Source organism: Rhinatrema bivittatum, chromosome 1 (assembly GCF_901001135.1).
Source record: "Rhinatrema bivittatum chromosome 1, aRhiBiv1.1, whole genome shotgun sequence".
Taxonomy (NCBI): domain Eukaryota; kingdom Metazoa; phylum Chordata; class Amphibia; order Gymnophiona; family Rhinatrematidae; genus Rhinatrema; species Rhinatrema bivittatum.
This window is the reverse complement of record NC_042615.1, coordinates 559,726,853-559,750,741: the sequence shown is the minus strand read 5'-3', so window position 1 is coordinate 559,750,741 and position 23,889 is coordinate 559,726,853. Positions and strand designations below refer to the sequence as shown.

At 47.2% G+C, this 23,889-nt stretch overlaps 1 protein-coding gene across 3 annotated transcripts in view; it reads left to right on the top strand.

Moving 5' to 3' along the window:
- The first annotated feature begins 1,762 nt into the window (after positions 1 to 1,762).
- Positions 1,763 to 23,889, top strand: part of LOC115099247 — a 503,007-nt gene continuing 480,880 nt past the window's right edge. For 2 of the 3 annotated variants that reach the window (XM_029616734.1, XM_029616753.1), the window contains exons 1-2: positions 1,763 to 1,890; positions 16,377 to 16,533. In XM_029616734.1, the coding sequence (XP_029472594.1) occupies positions 16,381 to 16,533 (153 nt within the window). In that variant the 5' untranslated portion in view covers positions 1,763 to 1,890; positions 16,377 to 16,380. The remainder of the gene's footprint in view (positions 1,891 to 16,376; positions 16,534 to 23,889) is intronic. The other variant, XM_029616743.1, reaches the window with a different exon arrangement.

Below are 23,889 nucleotides of genomic sequence, written 5' to 3'. Positions count from 1 at the left end.
GTGATTGGACAGCATTGTGAGAGGAGGTGGTGCACAGCACAGCCCTCAACTCCCTGTAGTTCTGAAGATACATAGATACACTGTTTAGGCAGTTCACTGGCAGGATTTAAAATTTATGCAAATGAGGGGGTACCATTCTCCCACCCCACCCCCCTGATCCTCAAGTGTCCTGGTCTTTGGAAAATTTGGCAACCCTAATCCCTGCCCAGGCCTCACCCCTTGCAATACATACAGGGCCCGATGAAAAATGATATGTGGTAAAACTGTGCACTGACATTCAGTGCAGTTTTTTAACCCTTGTGGTAAAAAATGTAACTCCCGATGCAGTAAGCAAATACATTAAGCAAATGCTAATGCATCAGGAGTTAAAAAAGCAAGCAAACCCAAGTTAAAATGTGCGCTCAGGCTTTTGCTTATACTGAGCGCACATTTTAACTCAAAAGGATAGGGAAAGGAGTTTATGTGCATGCACATCTTTCCATTTGCTGCCATTTTTCTCCAAAATAAAAACTATCTCCATGCTCACTCTTTGTCCTTTAACCGTGGCTCACAAATTATCTTTTACATGTATAAAAGATGATTTGTGAACTGGAAAAAGTGGTGGCCATGGCTGCAGGGAGAGGAATGGCACTGAGTTTTTTATACTCTAGGCCAGGGCATATTCATTGTGGGTATCCTGAAAACCCTACTGGCTGGTGGGCCCCCAGGACAAGGTTAGGGACCACTGCACTAGGGGATAAGGAGTGAAGTTCTTATGCTCACAGCAACAAGGGTAAGGCCAGCTCCCAGCTTTGGGTGAGCCCCTGCCCCACGAGGGAGCAAGAACCAGCCTCTGCCTCTGACACTGCAGGTAAAGCACTGGGGCAAATGAAAAACTGCCTTCCCCTTCTTCCCTTCCATGCACAAAAAACATGCCTTGGGTGTTTTCTGTGCATAAAATATGATTATGCATACGAAAAAATGTTTTCAGTGTTGAAAATATTTTTATGTAAGTATAAAGCATATTTTATACACATAAAATCGATCTACAAGTTCTGGCACCTAAACCACAGCTTCTTCACATAGACTAACGTTAACCCTGGAAACTGTACTCCATCTCGGACTAGGAGTTAAGTGTCCAATGATGCATATGGGGGTTGGGAGGTGGGATAGTAGCTACTAGCTAATGCTATCATTAACATGGGATTTGCATGCGGGCACTAATCTGTAGGTACACTGCTGTAGGCAAAATTCTTTTCTGCATTAGCCATAAAGTGATTCAACAAAAAATGTATAGAAAGTGCACACAACTGCAGGTTAAATTGTGAACTCTGCTGAACCCCCTTATCACATCATCCGCAGTCAGGCATAGACTTTTACGCATATATGGGTTGCATAGTTTTCTGAAAGGGCCATTTCTGCTGCTAAAGCACTACTTTACCCCAGAAGTCCCTTTGATAATGACCCTCCCTATTTATTACTTTGGCAACAGATGTAGAAATCATCGAACCAATAAAACTCCCTGAATCGGAATCTGCAAACATTTGTCTTTGCAAACAAATTCTCTCTTTTCGAAATGGGTGAAATCGTTAGCACCCGGATCGCAAGTACAGCTCCATCTTCTCCCCGCCTCCCCTCTCCCAATTAGCCGCTCTGCTGCTTTTCGGAGTTTCTGGTGAGCGCGATAGATTGGGCACCGTCGCCCTGCAGCTCCTTGCCCCCACCTCCCACCTCCTCCGCGCGCAGGTCTCGGTCGGTTACTAGGGTGACTGTTTGATTACAGTGGGTTCACGTGCACGAGCACGCGCACGGCAGGCCGGATGAAGCCTGAAGCGACTTCTGTAGTTTCCCGCCGGTAACGGCCGTCGCCACCTTGTAGCTCGCGCCAACCGTCCGCAGCCGCTGCGTGAGGTAAGGAGGACCCCCATCGCTTCCCGCGTGAAAGACGTCACTACTCACCCCAGACAGTGGCGCGCCGGAGTCCAGATAGTGGGCTGCAGTCACACTGCAGAGAATGTGTGTACGTTACACACAATTGTATATTGTTTTGTTTTTAATTTAATTTTTTATTCTTTATATCTTAAGGTATTACAAACCTTTTCTGTCCACTAAGTCGCTAGGAACTGCCGCTTCATGGCTTGGGATTTATAGAGTGTCAATGATGCGGGCAGCTACGAGTGACTGCTGTAGAGAGGGCAGGTATGCAGAGCTATTAGGTAATAGTGATGTTCTAGAGATCACTCCTGGGGGAATTCTGCGCACAAAAACGTAAAATTCGGCAAACTTTATATTGGTCAAAATAACACAATCTACATGACAGACTTTAAGTAATTACATTTTAATACAGGAAAAAGTTATTACTTGAAGATGCAGAATTTTAAATATTTTGAGCAGAATTTCCCTAGAAATTCACTGTAAGCGTGTCCCTTCCACTCTCTCTCCCTACTCCCCTGGCCACTTTGCCCTCTCATGCCCCAACTTCTCCACCTGCCAGTATCTCTCCCCTCCACCTCTAGGCTCAACCCCTTCAACACTATCGCCAGTCCCAGAGTTTGACCCTGTTCTCAGTACTGCCCCTCACACAGGCTCCCTCTGTCCCTCCCTCTCTCACACACATGCTCCCTCTCTCTGGTACACATACACACACCCTCATACAGGCTCCCTCACTCTTGCACACACACATCCCCTCATACAGGGCCCTCGCTCTTGCATGCACACCCACACAAGCTCCCTTTCTCACACATACATCCTCACACAGGCTATGTCTCTCTCTCATGCACCCCTTCACACAGGCTCTGACTCACACATACACAATCCCTGCACCCTCACAAACACATGATCCCTTTTTCATATACACAAGCTCCCAATCTCTCAAACACATACACACTCCTTCACAATCTCCTCATATAGGCTCCCTCTCTCTTGCACCCACACTCAAGCATTCCCCCAAATGCTGTCTCACCCCCCTGCTCGCTCTCTCACTCCCCCATCTCTCACCCTCCCCTCTCCTCTCTCACACCCCTCCCCTCTCCTCTCACACCCCTCCCCCTGCTCTCTAACCCTCCCCTCCCCTCCCCTACACCCCCTCCCTCTGCTCTCTCACCCTTCCCTCCCCCTTGCTCTCTCAAACCCCTTCCCCCACACCCCCTCCCTTAAGCCCCTCCCCTCTCTCACATCCCTCTCTCTATCCTCACACACACACACATTCACTCTCACCGGGGCTTTCATCTTCGCCGCGAGCAGAGCATGTCCCGTGGCACGAGGGGGCCTTCATCTTTGCTGCAAATGGCGCATACTCCGCGGCACACAGGGGTGTTCATCTTTGCCGTGAACGGCGCGCCGGGGCCTACATCTTCACGCGCTATGTTCGCGGCATTCCAGGGTCTTCTCTGCCATTTTCTGCGCAGAATTGCCAAATTCTGTGCAGGGGGAATTCTGCACAAATTCTGCACTCCGCAGTAGTGCATAATTCCCCCAGGACTAAGAGATATAACTATTAGAAAACCAAGAAAGGTGTGTTAGATAAAGCAGAGTTGCTTACCCGTAACAGGTGTTCTCTTAGGACAGCAGGATGTTAGTACTCACTCATGGGTAACATAATCAGATGGAGCTTGACACGGAAAACTTCTGTCAAAGTTTCTAGAACTTTGACTAGGCACACTGAGCATGCTCAGCATGCCGCTATCCATGCGTCCACATGGTGTCCCCCTTCAGTCTTGTAAGATAGAATTATGAAAAAATAAAATAACAAACATAGTAGAAACCCAATTCCGTGGGTGGTGGGTGGGTTTCTTGAGGACTAACATCCTGCTGTTCTAGGAGAACACCTGTTACAAGTAAGCAACTCTGCTTTCTCCTAGGACAGTTAGGGTGGTAGTCCTCACATATGGGTGAATACCAAGCTGTAGGCTGCTCCCAACAACTGCTGTGGTGTGGAAAACCTAGGGAGAAGCCTGCCCCCAAAAAAGGATATGTTACCAGTGCCTGAAGTTCACTGACTCTGCGTTCCAAAGTAACTGCAATCAAGAAGATAACCTTCCATGTCAGGAATGCAGTTGCTCAAAGAGATCTCGCATGAGACGAGCCAGAACTACATTAAGATCCCAGCACACAACAGGAGGCCGCAGGGGAGGTTTCAGCTGAAACAAACCCCACATGAACTGGCTCACCACAGGATGCATGAAAATAGGTGAACCATCCACTGCGTGATGGTAGGCCCCAATAGCACTGAGATGCACGCTGACTGAGTTGGTTTTCAGACCAGCATCGGAAAGAGATAGCAAGTAGACCAACAACTTGGGAGTAGGACAAGAGAATGGATCCAAGCCATGATTCTCCAAATGGAGAACCACTTTCACTTCAGAGTGTATGATTTCCTGGTTGATGGCTTTCGAGAAGCTACCAGGACCCAAGACATGTCCTCAGAGAGGTCAAGTGGCCGCAGGGCTAACCTCTCAACATCCAAGACATCAGAGACAGTGCCCGGAGGTTGGGGTGGCGCAGCCTGCCTCGAATCTGTGTGATCAGGTTGGGGGAGGTCCCTAGGCTGATCGGTTCCCTGATGGAGAGGTCCCGAAGGATTGGGAACCAAATTTGTCTTGGCCACCGGGAGGTCACAAGAATCAAGGTCCCCCCTGTCCTGCCGGAGCTTCAGGAGAATCTTCAACACCAGTGGAAGCAGAGGATATGCATACAGAAGGCCCTTGTCCCATTGGCGGGCAAAGGTATCTGAGGCTGGTCTCCCGGTTCCCCTGAGAAAGGAGCAGAAATTGCTCACTTAGTTGTTGTAGGGGGAGGCAAAGAGATCTATGTTTAGTTCCCCCCAGAGGCAGAAAAGGCAATTCGGCACCGCCTGGTCCAAGGACCACTCAAAGAGGTGGAATGCTTGACTCAGGCGACCCGCCACCACATTCTCTGACCCCGCTAGGTATACAGCCCGGAGCAGAATTCCCTGGGATTGGGCCCAGGACCAAATTTGGACAGCCTCCTGACAGAGGAGGAGTGATCCAGTACCTCCCTTCTTGTTGATGTACCACATTGCTACCTGGTTGTCAGTCTGGATCAGGACCGTTTGACTGGTTAGGTGATCCCGAAATGCCCAGACCGCATACCTGATCGCCCGAAGTTCCAGGAAGTTGATCTGGCATGAAGCGTCCTGGGCCAACCAGCGATCTTCTGTGTGGAAGCCGTCCACGTGCCCCCCCCCCCCCCCCAGCCCAGGATGGAAGCATCCATAGTGAGCACAACCTGGCATGGAGGGGTTTGAAAGGGAAACCCCCCACCCCGCTCCAGGTTGGAGATAATTTCCCACCAGGACAAGGAGTCCTAGAGGGGTGGCATGATGCGCCCCTTGCACATTGGGCTCTTCACATGTGCAAGCGGGCTAAGGGGGTGACATGGACCGAAGCATAAGGCAGGCCGGCATCTGTCATCTGCAGCGGACCAAACTTGCCAGAGACACTAGAGCAAGCACTCAGTCATGAGGAAAGAAAGCCTAGCCTTGGGTTGTATCCAGGCGGGCCCCAATGAAGTCCAACTGAGTCGATGGAACTGTTATCGTTTTGAGGTGTTGAAGTGGATTCTTGGGTACTGCGGTGATGGCTACTCCCACGGGGAGGAGCCCTGTGAGGAACCGCAGTACTAGGCTAGACTCTATATATGCAGACACAGAGATTTTGTATTTATTATACAGCTTGATGGTACTGCCCGGGGTGGGTAGCAGTGAAGGTAACCCAGGTAGCCAAGTCCGAGGGTACAGGTACAGGACTTATGCTCCCTTGGGACCACTCAAAACCCTGTGGCAGGGCTTTGCTGGGGACCACTCAAAACCCTGTGGCAGGGCTTTGCTGGGGAGCCTGCTGAGGCCTGGGAGTCCGCTGTTGTCGAGAGTGGCTCCTAGAATTCCCTCACAGCACATGAGTATGCGGGGGCCAGAGGATAATATTTCCTCTAGTGATAAAAGGACCTGTCCTGATGTGAGGACTTCCTGGCTGAGGATGGAGGGTCCGAAGTGCTGGCAGAGAGATGCTGGGGGGTCTCATGGTGGTCTTTCAGCTGAGCCATAGTATCCCGGACCTTGTCCCCAAACAAGTTCTTCCCCAGTACAGGGCAGGTCTGCGAGCTTACCTTGGACTTCCGGTCAGAGGTCTAATGTTCGGAGCCATGCCAGCCTACGGGCTCCAATGTCCGCTGCTGCCACCTGAGTCACAGTCTCACTGAAACCCTGCTGGGCAATGGCCAGGATGGCTTCCTGCTGTTGCTGGGGAAGGCGTTTGACTACCTGATTCCAGAGGTTATTTATTTATTTATTATTTTTATATACCGACAATTGATCTGAGATATCACATCGGTTTACATTCAGGCACTGTAGGTATTTCCCTATCCCCAAAGGGCTTACAATCTAAGTTTTGTACCTGAGGCAATGGAGGGTAAAGTGACTTGCCCAAGGTCACAAGGAGCGAATAAAACTGGTAGGAGGTGATGCGAGTGATCAACTTCGCACGCTGATACACCTTCCTACCCAGGGCATCTGCAGCCCGGTATTCCCTCCCCGGAGGCTCCGAAGCATGGTTATGGGAGCATTTAGCTTTTTTGAGGGCTGACTCCACCATCGCTGATTCCACCATCACTGACTAGTGTGAGAACTGGCACCTTTCGAAACCTAAGGCCGGCTGGACAAGGTAAAGTGTGTGTGCCTTATGGTTCACCGGCGGTACAGAGACTGGGTGGTCCCACATCTTGAGTAGTAACTCCTTAAAGATATCATAGATGGGGATAGCAAGCACCTCTTTTGGGGCATCTACAAACTGGAGAACCTCCAGCATCTTGTGATGGGCGCCCTCCTCCGCCAGATGCTGGAAGGGGATAGACTCAGCCATGGCCCACACAAAGCCCGCAAAGGTCAGATCCTATGACGGGGATCTACACCTCTCATCTAGAGGAGATGAATCTGAGGGGATGTCTCCAGAGTCCTGTGACGAAGACTCTGAGGTATCATCCCCCCAGGGATCATTTGGGGCTTCCTCCTCCCTGAAGTCCACTGGGGCTCCCCAAGGAGGGCCCCTGCCCGAGACCTCTGGCCTCAGAACCAAAGACACCGATGGAATCGAGGGCACAGATGGCCTCGAGGGCTCCGAGGGCCCTGCTGGTTAGTTTACTATTTTACCACAGGAGGGACCAGGGCTCTTCATAGTTGTACATAAATGTAAGGTGTGGTGCACATTTATTATTTATTTATTTAAAAGTATTCATATCCTGTGCCCTTCAAAGTTTGGGGTAGTGCACAATGCTGGTATCTCACCAAAAGGACTCATTAAAAAATTATAGAAATGCTTGTTGGAGCAAAAAGGTCTTTAGCATGCTCTTGAAAGTTTTGGGACAGTCTTTCAATCACAGCTTATATGATAAAGAGTTCCAAAAGATGGGAGCGACTACTAAAATTCACATTTTCTTGTCTTAGTAGAGCCTGGTATAAAAATCGGATATCACGACATCCCCTATGCGAAGAACGCAGCAATCTCATGGAAGATTATAATACTTCAGAGCATTAAACCAAGAAAAAGCCTCAATAGCTAGCAAATTGTGCACAGTCAGCACAATTTTATATTTGATCTTCCATTGGATGGGAAGCCAATAAAGATCAGATAGAACGGGCGTTATATGAACTTTGATCCTACAGCTAGAAATCAATCTTGTAGCTGCATTCTGTAGTAACTGTAATGCTTTTCTTGTCAAGGGTACACCTATGTAACCTGAATTTCAGTAATCCAACATAGGTAGCTTCACAGCCTGAACAACAGAATGAATATCTGAGGGCTGTAAGGGAGACTTAAGGTAGTGCAATATAATCAAACACAACCAACAATACCATCAGGACATTACGATTACAACTTCTTTATAATATCTATACTCCTTGCCCCCACCTACTGCAGGTGTGTTGTGGCTTCCCAGCGTTCTTCTGCCCCGGTTGTGCTTCTCTCCCTCTCCTCCATTCAGTGAGATGCAGACATTCTTCCACTAACACTGCTGCTGTTCTGCTCGGGCAGGAATGACAGCAATGTTAGTAGAAGCTGGCAATATTAGCGGCATGACCCTTTCTTCTTCCCGCTCCAATGGCCTAGAAGAGGAACTGATATACAGTGGGGCGTGCGGGAAGAAGAGAGGACCATGCTGCATAAAGTAGTAGCAGCAGCAGCAGCATGGGCCCAGACTAAAATGAAGCAGAGTTGACGATCAGTGATAGGAGAAGAGCAGCGCTAGCCCCCTTAGCAATGGTGCCCTCAAATGGGATTCTTTGTTCTTGGGCCGCAGGGGGGTTGGAGGAAGAGGCTGCTGCAACTGCCATTTGTGCTGGGGAGAAGGGGGGCACGTGAGTGAGAACAAGCCAGAGGAAGAGAGAGCATGTATGGAGAAGAGTGATCCTTGGAATGAGGGTGAATTGAAGGGAGTGTTAATTAATGCTCATTCATTAAACAAAAAGTGGCTTGATTTATGATTTAATTCAGGAAAAAGGATTGGATGTGGTTTTTATCACTGAAACCTGGTTTAATAGTTCTCACAGGATAAGCAGGATGATAGACCTCACATATGGGTAACGTCAGTGGATGGAGCCCTGTTACGGAAAACTTTTCTGTCAAAGTTTCTATAAAGCTTTGACTGACACTGGCACACTGAATGCACTGCGCATGCTCAGCCTGCAATTATCCCTGTGACCACAGGTGTCTCCCCTCAGTCTTCTTTTTTCCGTTCTGCAGTAAGCATAGCGGTTAGGTGCTCTGTGAGAAATTCTCACAATTTTTCCACATGGAAACACTTAAACTTTTACTTCACAAACGCTTTTTCCCTGCCGGGGCTCCCTTCGTGTACATTTAATCAAAGCTCGGTGAGTACTATGCCCTGTTTTTCGGTCGGTTCCTGTCACCTCACTACGGTTCCCCGGCCTACCAACCAAATTGCGGCCTTCCCTCTCCCTATGTTTTCACAGTTAGCCCCACATAGCCTGCGAGTGTCCTCCTGTGACCCTCTGCCTGGTTATTAGCGCTAGTGGGATAGGGACTTTCACGGTTACCGTTGCTGCCAGGGCCTCTGTCGAATTCATACCTCGGTACCTTCATGCAGTCGATGCCCCCATCGCTACTGTCAGTACCCCCATCCAGGCCGTCCTGCCTTTTTTGATGCCATCGACACCCCTACCTCCACGGTCCATCGATGCCATCGATCCCCGCATCGATTCTTTCAGTGCCATCAATGTTTTCATCCATGGCGCTGATTTTTCCATCGATGTCATCGATGCCCGGGTGGATGCCATCGATGCACACCTTGCTGTTGTCGGTGCCATCGTTGATTCCATCGATGCCATCGATGCCCATGTCGGTGCCATTGATTCCATCGATGCCTGTGGCCATGCCTTTGATGCCCGTGGCCATGCCACTGATGCTGTCGATGCTTCGATGCTTCGTTGTTCCTATCAATGTGGCCATCGATTCTGTCAATGCCAGTATCAGTTTCCCGATGCCATCGATGTCTGTTCGATTCTTCGATACCACATCGTTTCCATCGATACCTACGCTGATGCCGTCGGTGCCTCCGTTACTGTTATCATTGCTCTGCCCGGGCCATCGACGTTTTTTCATCTATATTTTTGACGATACCCTCAAGGCCGCTTCTATGCCGCCATCGATACTGTCAATACTGACATAGCACGTACACGCAATGCCCTTGCCTAAACACAGTGCTCCATGCTTTGGGTTCTTAATTAAAGCCCCGTATCAGCCTACGACACTACATAGTGCCAGGAGCAGTGCAGGCATGCTGACAGTCCGTCATCATTCGCCATCCAAGACAGCGAGGGCATCCACCTCGGCGCTGGGGAAAGATCGGGCCGAGCACCATGGCACTCATTGTCACCGGCACAGTGACCGTCCATCACCGATGTCATCCAAGACATTGGTGCTATCCTACTCAGTGCTGGAGAATGCCTGGGCCAAGCAACATCGCTACTGCCACCGCCACTGTTCCACACGGTGCTGGCAGTCCTCGGTGCTCCAGAATGACCGGACCGAGTTCCGAGGAATTCTGCACTGGCGTCACGATACATCAAGCCGCTGCAAAGAGGGCCAGGTTCATGAGTCATAATGGCTCCCCTGTACCCGAGGTGTTCCCCACCAACACCGGTGCGGGGTTCTGACCCTCTACAAATTACTGTGGTAGTGCCAGACATGCTCAGCCTGTCTCCTCTGTACCTGCGCTACCATACCAGGTTACAGAGTTGAGTCGGATGTTTACGTCCTTCAGGATGTTCCCGCGATGCCTCCTGAAATCCACGGAGCCATCGATCTTCACCGGCTCGTCCTTCTGCGATCCATGACGGATGGTAAGTACTCTAATTCCGCTTCAGCGACAGTCCCATTGAGACCTGTTCTCTAAATCGGGCTATATGGTTCGAAAGTTCTAGGTTGTCTTGTCTTCCAAGAACCATATTAGTGTCACATATCGCTATTGCCAGCTATGTCGGACACAATACCAAGAGAACCTCTCTACCAATCATTTGGGATTGCATCAGGACATCCTCCCGTTGTCAGCAACGGGACGCTGTACTGATTAATACTCTGGCTTCTGGATCCTAATTAAGGACCGAAATCCCAGATGCATTCGCTGATCTGCTAAACACAAGATCCAGCAAACACTGCCTCAATTGCAAATCCACCTTGAGGCCTGGCGACAGGTCTCGACGTTTTCTTGTACAGCACACAGAAATGCGGGTAAAACTTTTACCGCTCACGCTCCCGTGGGAGATTACATGATATCTAGATTACATCAGCTCCGCCAGTTGGACACCTCCTGGTCTCTCAACTTGCCGGATATCAGAGCGGCCACCCCATTTGGTACCAAGGTTCAGGGTACAGTCCCCCGGATGCTACAAAGCGCAAGGGGGTAGGGTGGGGGAGTTTTAATCTCACTATTCTTTCTTTCAACAGAAAGTAGTTACTCTCCGCCCATCCTGGACCTCAGAAATATCAACTTTCTTCAGAAGGGACAGGTAAAATGGTGTCTCTTATCACCATACTTCCATACCGCAGTAAGTAGGGCTGCCTCTCTCCTCTAATCTTTCTATGTGCTTCATGGTGAGTCAACAATATTACAATCCCAAGCTCTGCCGGTTGCTCCAGCTTCGGCAACTTGGGTATTTCATTAAATCACTAGCAGTGACTGCTGTTTCTATATGGAGTAAAACATCATTCACACTTTTCCTTGCATGGACAACTGCATAACAACAGTCAATCCAAGCAAGGAGCTCTTATCTTCTTGACAACTCATTATAAATCTACTACCTGGGATTGCTGTTAACTACCATAAATCCCATATAGAACACTTCTGGACACCACAGTCACAACAAACTTCCTGTCCAACAACCGTGCAGACATTCTGACAAATTCCTATATGTCTCTGCGCGCATGCAACATAACCTCAGCCCCTCAATTCTTTCATTGCTGGGCCACAGGATTTTTTCACCATACATTTTACTCATAGGTCCAGATTTGCTATGAGTAAGATTCAGTGAAATTTCAATTATCAGTGGATCTAAGCTGTTCAACTGCTTTCGTCCCTGATCCATATTGCAGATCTAGAACCAAAACCTAGGCTGGTCCTGGTCATGCTCGCATTTACTCAGGGTTGCAGAGTTCGAATTAACATCTTCTCAACCCAATATGCGTCTATTCCACTCCATGCAGAGTTTCACATCAACTTCCTGGAGCTTCGAGCCATGCGTTATGCATTTATGCCTTACAATACTGCCTCTGCAACAAACCTTTGTGCATACAGACAGACAGCATAGTGACAATGTGGTATTTCCAACACACAAGCACGCACAACCTCTTAGCTGCTCTGCTAGGAAGCTGCGCAGCTCTACTCTTGGCCCTTGCTCACTCCATGCATCCCCGGGCCACTTATCTAACAGACTTACTGAACGCACTAGCAGACCTTCTCCATATAGGTTTCCATCCTCTCGGATGGTCTTGGACTACATGTGTAGCGAGAAAATTTTCTAGCGCTGAGGTCAACCAACCTTGCCCTCTGCGTCTGAATCAAACCATACGGTGGACAGATTCTACTCCCTACACATGTCTCGAATGCGTTCCCATGGACGCCTTTGCTGCAACAAAGGCCTCTTATATGTGTCTTGTTCAATGCCTCTCATAGCCAGCACTCTTATTATGCTGCATCGGGACGGGGTTCACTGTTTCTCAGACCCACATCCTGGCCAGTATGCTTTCCCATACTTCTCAATCTATCACACCAGTAACCAATTCGCCTTATCACAGGTCAGTCTCATATCATGGACTCACTGATGTTCTCAGGTACTGGTAGCATCACAAAAACCTTCCACACATACATTTTACCATTCAAAATGGCATGATTTACCACATGGCGCATACAAAAGGGTATTACCCTCTTTTTTTCTACACTACTCTTTTCTCTTACTCCCTCGGATTCTGCTCCCCAGACATCCTCCACATGGTACACCTCGGTTCCAATTGGCGCACCACTTGGGAGTGGGGATACCCAAATAACGGTTCAACCCTTTCTGAGTCAGCTTACCATGGGTTATCCACTGATTAAGCCGTCTCTATTTATACTGGTTACGGAATGGGGCCTCTATTTAGTGCTTACAAGACTCATATGTTCCCTGTTCGAGCCTTTCCATTCCTCTCACTTAACAGTCTGGCATGGGAAATTGTTTCCCTCGTAGTCATCACTTCTGCCAACAGGGTCAGGGAGTTCCACACCTTGTTACATACTCACCCGACCCTGAGTTCCTCCGTGACCGAGTGGTCTTATGTATTCAACTATTCAACTTCATATCCTTCTTAAGGTAGACGCAGCATCTCACCTTACTCAGAATATACTCTGCCCACTTTTTCCCAACACCTCTCTCTCACCAGGGTGAGAGGGTTTTCCACTCCTTGGACTGTAAAAGTGCACTTGCATTCTATCTAGACTGCACTACACTCCATAGGTATTACACCTAACTCTTTCCTTCTGTGGCAAAAGCCAAGCTGCGAGTTCCAGTGGGCAAACAGACCTTTTCCTCCTAATTGACGGTCTGTATCTCTTTTTCCTACCAACATTAGGCATTTCACTAAAACACCGTGTGTAACCACACTCTGTTAAGGCCGTACTGCCTCAATAGCTCACCTTCGGCCGGTGCCGCTTGTACATATTTGTAAGGCTGCGACCTGGAGCACTCTCCATACCTTCGCAGCCCATTATTGCTTAGATAAGACTGGCCGGCATGCTTCCATGTTTGGCCAGTCCATCTACTCATCTTCTTTTTGGTGTAACTACCCAACATCCTTCCACCAACCCGTTAAGGGTTTCAGGATGCCCTCCTTACCAAATTCCACCCCCGTCATTGTGCCTTTTGCACGTCTTTGGGTGCATTTGGTGCACTTTCGTGCATCCTCAGCTCGGTACTCACCCATATGTGAGGACTACCATCCTGCTTGTCCTGTGAGAAAGCAAATGTTGCTTACCTGAAACAGGTGTTCACACAGCACAGCAGGATGTTAGTCCTCACGAAACCCACCTGCCACCTTGCGGAGTTGGGTCTACATACGTTTTATTATTTTAGTTTCGCTTGCGCTTTTTGCTGTAAGTCGAGACTGAGGGGAGACACCTGTGGTCACAGGGATAATTGCAGGCTGATCATGCTCAATGCGCTCAATGTGCCAGTGTCAGTCAAAGCTTTATAGAAACTTTGACAGAAAAGTTTCCCGTAACAGGGCTTCGTCCACTGACATCACCCATATGTGAGGACTAACATCCTGCTGTCCTGTGAGAACACCTGTTACAGGTAAGCAACATTTGATAAATTAGGGTATTTCTTTGTTGCAGGTTTGTCCGAAGGATTATGAATTAATGTTTTATAATAGAGTAGGTAAAAGGGATGGGGGTGTGGCAATCATTTATAAAAAATCTTTACCAGCTAAAAGAGTGGTTTTAGAACTTGTTAAAGGATGTGATGGTCTATTATTGAAGTTGGATTTTGCCATTCCTATTGTTTTTTCCCTCTGGTATTGTCTACCTGACTCCACTCCATTTTGTTACAAACAGGTTGCAGAAGTATTGCTCTTCTTGGTGACTCGATATATTTATTTGATTATATTAGGAGATTTTAATCTTCATTTGGATAAAAGGTATGTCTTTTAAGATAGTTGATTTTCTATCATTGTTGGAGATTTCAGATATTTCTCAGATTGTTCAGGGACCAACACATGAGAAGGGTCATATGTTAGACCTTATTTTTGGTTCTTGTTTTGCTTGTGTAGATGGGAATTTGCAGTTTTTAGGTACTGAAAAATTGGCTTGGTCTGATCATTTTGCAGTATATTTTAAGGTTTGTTTTGAAAAAATTCCTTTCAAGAACATAAGAAGATGTGGGTAAAGCAGATGGTTAAAACGTATTGAGTTTTTAGAGAATTCATTGGATATAGAGGAGAAAATTGACAGAGAAGATGGAGTAAATTCTATGATATTTAGGCTATATCACTTACTACAACTAGGAATGGATTTTGAATGAAAAGAGTATGAGCAATAAGAGTATTAGATTGCCTTGGTTTTCAGATAATTTGGCTGATTTGAAGAGAATTTGTCATCGTTTAGAGAGGTTATGGAAAACATCAGGTTTACATGAGGACCGGGTTGAGTGGAGAAGGGCGAATACAATTTATTTTAAAGGTATTGTACAGGCTAAGAAACAGTATTTTACTAATTTAATTTCAAGTGCAAAAGGGAATTCGAGAGTCTTATTTAATACAGTGAAGGGATTGCTCAGATCTAATAGATCTGATCATCTGGTGTATAATGATTTACCAAATTGTGATCAAGTCACAAAAGTGTTTTTCAACAGAAAGTTAAATTGATTCAGAAAGAATCACATGTACCTATGCATCAGGAATTAATTTGTTATAATAATGCAAATGGAAATGGGCTGGATAAGTTAAATTCCTGTTTGGAGTTGCCATTGTCGAAATCATTTTGAGAAAGTAGTTGAGGAAAATGGCTTTGCGACTTTTGAAACGATTTCACTAACAGAATTAAAATTAGTTCTGAATAAAATGAAAATTACCAACTGTTTATTTAGATCCGTGCCCTTTGAAACACTTTTTGGAATTTTTCAGACAAAGTGTTAGATTTTTGTCTGTTATCAATGCATCTTTGGAATTGAGTGAAGTTCCTTTAGTTTTGAAAAAAACAGTGATTAAACCTCTTTTGAAGAAGGATAATTTAGATACGAGGAATTGTAAAAATTACAGATCAGTTTCTAATTTACTCTTCTTGGGAAAGATTTTAGAGAAGTTGTTTTTTAGTCAAATTTCAGAATATCTGATGGAAATTAATGCCTTGTATGATGCTCAGGAAGGATTTAGAAAATATTGTAGTACTGAGACTTCGATGGTTTCCTTGAGAGAAAAACTTCTCTCAGCTTTAGATAGGGGAGAAACGTCTTTGTTAGTTTTCATAGATCTGTCCAGTGCATTTGATTTGGTGGATATTTCAATTTTACTGCATTGTTGCAATCTTGTCGGAATTAAAGGCCAGGTTTTGAAGTGGTTAGCAAGTTTTCTAGATTGTAGAGAACAATTAGTTGTTTTTCAAGACAAGTCTTCCTCTTCATACAAACCAATTTTGGGGTTCCTGAAGGTTCAACCCTCTCCCCTCTTTTTTTCTAATTTGTTTCTTGCACCGTTAGGAAACTTAATAAGATCATTTTGGTTTATCCTGTTTATTTATGCAGATGACATTCAATTTTGGCTCACTTTGGAAATTGACCTTTAGATGTTGTAAACAACTTAAAATGTCTGTCTCCGAACTATTGCTCAGTGGTTCATAGAAAATAAATTGGTTCTCAATTCAGATAAGACAGAATTATTGAAAATTGGATTAGGGGAGCTTCCAGTGGGTCTTACTTTGAATGGATCCCAGCTAGTTCAAAAAGATTATGTTAAATCTTTAGGGGTGATTCTTGATGCAGATTTTTCTTTTGATAAACATATTGCATATATGGCATGTAATGTTTACCCCAAATTGAAAATGCTGAGACAATTGAAACTATATTTGGGGTTTAAAGCATTTAAAGCGGTTGCTTATGCATTAATCCTGTCTTCATTAGATTATTGCAATGCAATCCTTATGGGTTTACAAAGTAAACTAATTTGTAAATTATAAATGCTTGAAAATACTGCGGCAAGAATCATTTTGGGTAAATTTTGTAGAAGCTCTGCTAAACCGTTATTGTATGAATTACACTGGTTTTCCATTATGGATAGATCTATGTTTAAGAATTTGGTCTTTGCATTCAAAGTTTTAAATGACATGGGTTCTCTTTCTTTAAGGGGAATGCTGGAATGGAATGTCCCAAAAAGAAATTTACGTTCAACAGGAGGACCATATTTACAATTTCCGCCAGTGAGAAAATTCAAACATTTACGTTTGGGCCATAGGCCATTTGTGAATGCCATCCCAAATATATGGAATACTTTGCCTAGAGAGGTGAGGGAAGAGAACAATTTGTTAAGATTCTGTAAAAAATTAAAAACCTGGTTTATGTCAATGAACTACAAGACGTATTAGTTATCAGTACGAGTGTGATGGTTTATCCTGCTTGTTAGGCATTAGTCTCTTTATCAGGAAAGATAATGTTAACTTGCTGCAGACATATATGTCTATGAATTGTCTATGGTTTTAGTCATTTAATGTTATGATTATTATTGTAGTTTTGTTATTTTGTACATCGCTTTGGTTGATAAGATTTTATCTGGAAAGCGATTAATAAATGCTAATAAATAAATAAAATGTATATTAGTAAGAGAGCGAATTTGTGCAAGTGTGATTGACAGCATGTGTCTAAGAGAAACCATGTATGTGATTGATAGCGTGTGTAAGTAAGAGAGAGCATGTATGTGAGTGTTGCGACCATTGCTGCCCGACGACTCCACTCCGCTCTCCTTATCTTCTTAGCGACTCCCTCTTGCTCATGTGCAAGGTTGGCTGCCGTGGCGTCATTCTGCTGTCTTCCTCTGGCGTCCCCGGAGCGACTCGACGCTGCAATCCACCATGATTCACAAGGGCCTAAGGGTGCGCGCGCGGCGCGGCCCCGACTGATGTACCAGCAGTGGCGTGAACCTCCGGGGCGTCCCCCTGAGATGACGTCATCCGTACCGGATATATAAGGTCTCTGAAATCACTAACTAATCGAGTTAGCAAGGGTTACACTACCTAAGCTACTCTGCCTCCTCGGACTTACCAGGGGTACCCGCTCCTCAGGGGCCTCGCTCTCTCTTTGTTTTTCAGGTCACAGTCTGGAACCGGTACTCGCTCCTCGAGGGCCCATGTTCCCAGACTGGTTGCTGAATATCTCTTCTGCCTGGAAGTCATCGCTGCCTACTACACCAGTGAGTCACCATCTCTCTCTCAGAGCTTTCCCTGGAACCAGGTACTTGCTCCTCGAGGGCCTAACTCATTCCAATACCTGGGCTACTTCTATGAGACTGTTTTGTGAGTGTTACTATCTAGGTTCGGTACCGGAACTCTGCATACCATGCCTACTCACTATATTTAGTTTCTCTACAGCTCAGCCATCCTGGGATCACTGTTCCAGTATCTGAGGGACTACAGCCCAGCTGGGCGCTTCCAGCTCACTACTGCCACCTCTGGTGGTTCCATATACTATTTAATAAAAGAAATAGTGTGTGTCTGTCTCCAACCTCTGAGCCTGACTGATGGTCCCTCTTGGGATCTTCCCCCAGGGGCGTGGTCATCTGCCACCGGCCTAAGGATCCACCCTCAACTACCACAAATAATAACAGATTGCTAACTCCATGGATCCGGCACAACTGAATGCCTTGCAGGCCACACCGGGCCTGGCCCAGTGCATTGTGGAGCAGCAAGACGCCTTGGAGAAACTTACTTCAGCGTTTAATCAGCTACACACACAGAAGGTTCAAAGCCCAATTTCCAACCATGAAGGTCAGTTACAGGAGTTAACTTTGAAGACTGCTGTACCACAGGAGGCTCCTATCTGCTTCTCCAGAGAAATCCAGAAGACCCGGGGTTTTTTAAACCAGTGCTGCATGCATTTTGCCTTACAGCCATCTTTATTTCCTACGGGTCTCTCCGACTACCTATATCCTTTCCTATCTGGATGGTAGAGCCTTGTCTTGGGCATCCACCTTGTGGGAAAACAAGGACCCCATTTTGCAGGACATAGAATGATTTATGGACTTATTTAAATTCGTTTTCAATGACCCTGCTCGAACTGCTGTAGCCGGTTCTGCTTTGGTGGAATTGAAGCAAGGCAGCAGATCATTGGCTGAATTTGCCATCGAGTTCAAAACACTCGCGGCAGAACTTCGCTGGGACCCCAAATGTCTCAAGACACTCTTTTGCAGAGGCCTGGATACCCGTTTAAAGGACGAGCTGGCTGCTCGCGAAACACTTGACTCGCTGGACAAATTAGTAGCCTTGGCCACTCGGATTGATCACCGGCTCCGGGACAAGGTGAAGGAACTCTGGCCCAAGGTGTTACCTGGGTTGAAACAGGCTATCTGCACCTCGGATGGTTCCAGTAATTCTTGCTGCTGATAAAGGTGAACTGATGCAACTTGGTCATGGATGTTTGACCTCCAAGGAGAGAAGATTTCGGAAGAAGCGCGGCCTTTGTATGTATTGTGGTCAGCCCGGCTACTGTTCTTAGGCCATACGGCGACCTCTCCTCCGCTCTCTTTCCCAGTCTCCTTGACCTACGGACCGGTCATGGTTCAGACTCCTGCCCTGGTGGACTCAGGGGCAGGAGGTAACTTCATTTTCCAACGACGAGTGGAAGACTTGAGGAGTCCCCTCATCAAGTTGAATGATCCACTGTTGTGTCATCTTTTGAAGTGGGCTATGGACGTTCCCCAACACTGCCACTTCCACTGAAGTTCAGTGATGTCCCAGCAGCTTATTCCACCTCTGCTGTTATCCATACACCTTTTCAGCAAATTTTCTTCCACATTTAAGATCCACTTGTCATCAATGCAGAAGACTACTTAGATGCTAAGTCGAAGAGGATCTAGATGCTCATAAAAGAGGCAATACTTTTGAATACCATCTAAAATGGGAAGGTTTCGGCCCTGAAGAAAACTCTTGGGAGTCTCAGACCAATATTCTGGAGAAAGAGATGCTTCGTCGGTTCCACCTCGCGCATCCTTCAAAACCCAAGCCTGGTACCCGAAGAGGAAATCGCCCTTTGAAGGGGGGTACTGTTGCAACCTTCGGTGCCCGACATCTCCACTCCGCCCTCCTTACCTCCTTGGCAACTCCCTCTTGCTTAAGTGGAAGGTTGGCTGCCGCGGCGTCATTCTGCCGTTTTCCTCCGACGTCCCAGAGCAGCTCAACGCTGCAATCCGCCATGATTGACAAGGGCCTAAGGGCACGCGCGTGGCGCAGCCCCAACTGATGTACCAGCAGTGGCGCGAACCTCAGGGGCGTCTCCCTGAGATGACATCATCCGTACCGGATATATAAGGTCTCTGAAATCGCTAACTAATTGAGTTAGCAAGGGTTACGCTACCTAAGCTACTCTGCCTTCTCGGACTTACCAGGGGTACCTGCTCCTCGGGAGCCCCGCTCTCTCTTTGTTCTTCTGGTCACAATCTGGAACCGGTACTCACTCCTCGAGGGCCCATGATCCCGGACTGGTTACTGAATATCTCTTCTGCCTGGAAGTCATCGCTGCCTACTACACCAGTGAGTCACCATCTCTCTCTCAGAGCTTTCCCTGGAACCAGGTACTCGCTCCTCGAGGACCTAATTCATTCCAACACCTGGGCTACTTCTATGAGACTATTTTGTGAGTGTTACTATGTAGGTTCGGTACCGGACCTCTGCATAACCTACCTACTCACTGTATTTAGTTTCTCTACAGCTCAGCCATCCTGGGATCACTGTTCCAGTATCTGAGCGACTGCAGCCCAACCGGGCACTTCCAGCTCACTACTGCCACCTCTGGTGGTTCCATATACTGTTTAATAAAAGAACTTGTGTGTATCTGTCTCCAACCTCTGAGCATGACCGGTGGTCCCTCTCAGGATCTTCCCCCGGGGGCGTGGTCATCTGCCACCGGCCTAAGGATCCACCCTCAACTACCACAAATAATAACAGTGAGCATGTGTGTTATTGAGAGCATATGTGTAAGTAAGAGCATGTGTATGATTGAGAGAGAGACTGGTGAGGGAGGTGACTGGTATATGAGTGAGACAGGCTGGTCAGGAAGGTGACGTGTGTGTATGTGTGAGAGAGCGAGATTGGTCAGAGACGTTACTGGTATATGTGAAGGAGTCAGACTGGTTAGGAAGGTGACTGGTATATGTGAAGGAGACAGAGACTAGTCAGGGAGGTGACTGGTGTGTGAGAGAGAAAGACTAGTAGAGAGACGATGTGTTTGTGTGTGAGGTAGACAGACTGATCTGGGAGGTGACTGGTGTATATGTGAGAGAGAAAGACTAGTCAGGGAGATCACTGGTTTGTGAGAAAAAGACTAATTGTGGGGTCTAATTGTGTGTGTGATTGTGTGTGAGAGAGAGACTTGCTGTGGGTCCTAAGAAAAGACCGTGAGGATAGAGCTTCAGCAGCACTGCTGCTTTTGATGTGTGCTATTGGCCTGCAAGTAAAAGGATTAGGAGATTTGGTGAAGAGAGTAAGTAAAGGTGATTTTTAAAATTTATTTTTCTTGATTGACTACCATTTTAATTATTGGGTATTATGTGATGTCTGCTGTTTTGAAATATTTTATTGGTATATGGAGAATGTTTGAAAATTTGTAAGAGTTTTTAATTGTTGGATGTTATTTCCTTTTGATAGCAGGTCTAAATTAGCCATGCTGTCAGGGGACTGTCTGTCAGGCATCGGAGGTGGAGCTTAACCAAGCTGTTACAGAGTTTAGCTCTGTGCGGCTGTGCGTGTGTTCCCGTGTAGGAAGGCAGATTCTCCTCAGTCTGTCCTTTCTGCGAGTGGGAACGCATGCAGAGCTGCTGTCTCCTCAGCCGGACAAAAAAAACAAACCATCCACCAAATGGGAAAATTTCTGCCGATCCTGTTTGACTCCGCAGCACATCAGCGATACCACGACCATCAGGGTTCAATCCGTGTGCCTGCGGCAAAATTATGTCCATCACAGATGGACATGAAGTCTGCTACATCTGTCTTGGCCCTTCCCATGACCAGGCGACATGTAAGCATTGTGGATGCATGTTGCCTAGGGCCCAACGTCAACAGGCCTTGAAAATTGAAAAATTAAAATTAGCGCTGCAGGGCTCATATGCTCCCCCCCTTGGAGGCTCATTCCTTACTGGGGCCAGCGCCAAAACAGGCCCCCTTTCAAAAGCAAGCAGCCTCCCTAGAACCCAGGACCTCAAAAACAGGTGGGGTAAAATCGAAGGGCAAGCACCGTGGCATGAAGATCGTGATTCAGGCCAGAAAACCTGACGCGATTGCTGGACCTCAGAAGAGTCGTCTCCGGCATCGCCACCGAGGCCTCCAAAGTCAAAGAGCGCCGATGCGGCCTTGACCACACCGACACACTTATGGACGCACAAATCAGCGGCATAGCCATTGACTCCTTCGGCGCTGCCTTCGACGCATCCACTGACGCACCCACCGACGCATACACAGATGCACCCACCGATGCGTCCATCGACGCATATATCCGCGGTGCCTCCATCGAAACACAGGATGTCGAAGCCAACATCGAGGCACTCCTCATCAGAACGCCCTCCGACGCATACAACTCCAACTTGGCCTTCCACTTCGAAGCACCATTCAGATCATGGGTCTTCCAGGCATCTGACACAGAAATCACCAATGCATGTAACAAGACCACTTTTACAACGTCCTCAAGAGCCACCATCCCTGGGGAGTCATACTCCACTTCCAGGTTCGGACATGACCAAGTGAACACCTGACCCCAACAGACCAGAATCCCCTTCTGGGTCAGATGAGGAATGGGTGGATGTTTTGTCGTACTCCACCTCATCTTCCTCTTCGGTACAGGTCTTCTTGGACCTCTCCTCAGTTTCTCGAAGATGGCTTTCTTTTACGCAGTTGCAGGAACCCTTATCTAAAAGGAAACGGGTTCAGGAGGACCTGGGGCCCCACAAACAACACCCACAGGCCTCAGACTCAGACATCCTCCTGGCGGCCGTTCCATATCACTGAAAACGTGCTAAGCCACAACACACACAACCACCATTGCCAGATATGGCACAACAGGCCATCACTTAAATCGCAATGGCCCTCTCAGGATTCTTTTCCTCTCTGCAATCAGGTTTCTTGTTCCCACAATCTATTCCAATCAGCCCCCACGTGTCTCCTCCACAATTGCCGGAGCCTTCTCCGGACATGTCACCGAGGATACACTCACCTGCGCCTCAAAAGGTATCTTGGACTATCGCAGGAAAGTCACCAGAACATACTGTTCATTTGCCTGTGCCCTGAACCTCACCACAATTGCCTCTGCAGCCTGACTCCTCACCATCGTCACCAAGTTCATCTACAGTATACCCCTCCCACCCTCCAGAGGGACCCCAGGAACCTTACTCTCTACCGGAAGATCTCTCATATCCAAAGTTCATCGATAAAGTTGGCTCCACCCTCAACATCGAGGTTCACAAAATGCCGGATCCCAGGACAAAGACCTTGGGCATTTTGAAGATATTTGACCTTCCGTCCGAACCAACAGTACTCCCATCACTCCGTGTACTGGATGCGGTCCTGGAGAAATCCTGGGAAACACCATTCACTATAACTCCAGTTTCCAGGAAGACCGAACAAAAATTTTGTATGCAGCAATCCCCTTTCTACTCACCACCTCAACTACCGCACACTTCTATTGCTAACTCGAATAGCTAGCAAAATAAGAGACCTTAAATATTTGGCGATGATAACGTCATCTCAGGGGAATGCCCCTGAGGTTCGCGCCACAGCTGGTACTTGAGTCAGGGTTGCGCCGCGCGCGCGTGCCCTTAGCCCTCAGGAGAACATGGTGGGAAGGCAGCGTTGAGCTGGTCCGTTGACGCCGGAGAGGGTCAGCAAGATGATGCCGCGGCAGCCAAACTTCCATCAAGCAAAGAGGGAGTCATCAAAGAAGAAAGGAGGGTGGAGTGGAGACGTCGGGTAGCGACGGTCGCAACATTGGGACAAACAGTGTTAAAGAATTTCGCTACGTAAACAATCCAGGCAGGTTGTCCACAGTTGCAAGGTCACGCTTGAGCAGAAATGACACCGCTACATAATCCATCGCGTGACCAGGAGCTTGGGACTCCCATGACAGCATGGCTAATTCAGCCCTGCTATCGATGGGAAAAAGCAAGTTTGCTTACCATAAACAGTGTTTTCATAGATAGCAGGATGAATTAGCCATGCTGGCCCACCCGCCTCCCTGGACAGCCTTCCCTTACTGCTATGGTATAGACTGAGGAGAATCTGCCCTCCTATGTAGGAACACACGCGCAGTCGCACAGAGCTAAGCTCCGCCTCCGATGCCTGACGGACAGTCCCATGACAGCATGGCTAATTCATCCTGCTATCTACAGAAACACTGTTTACGGTAAGCAAACTTGCTTTTCTGTTCATCAGCTGTTTTGCAACATTTATTAGTATAGCTTTACAATTATTTCTGTGTGGGGATCTATAGCAGCTTGGCTTGTTCTGTTTTCTTAATAGAAGGTGTATTGATGTTTAGGGCTTGATTTAATATTTATAGTGTTGTCTTTTCATAGGTAAGGTTGTTTTCCATTGATAAGGAGGCTGAATTAGCCATGCTTACCGACGGCGCACAGTGTGGACCCTTCTGTAATACTCTGCCCCTGC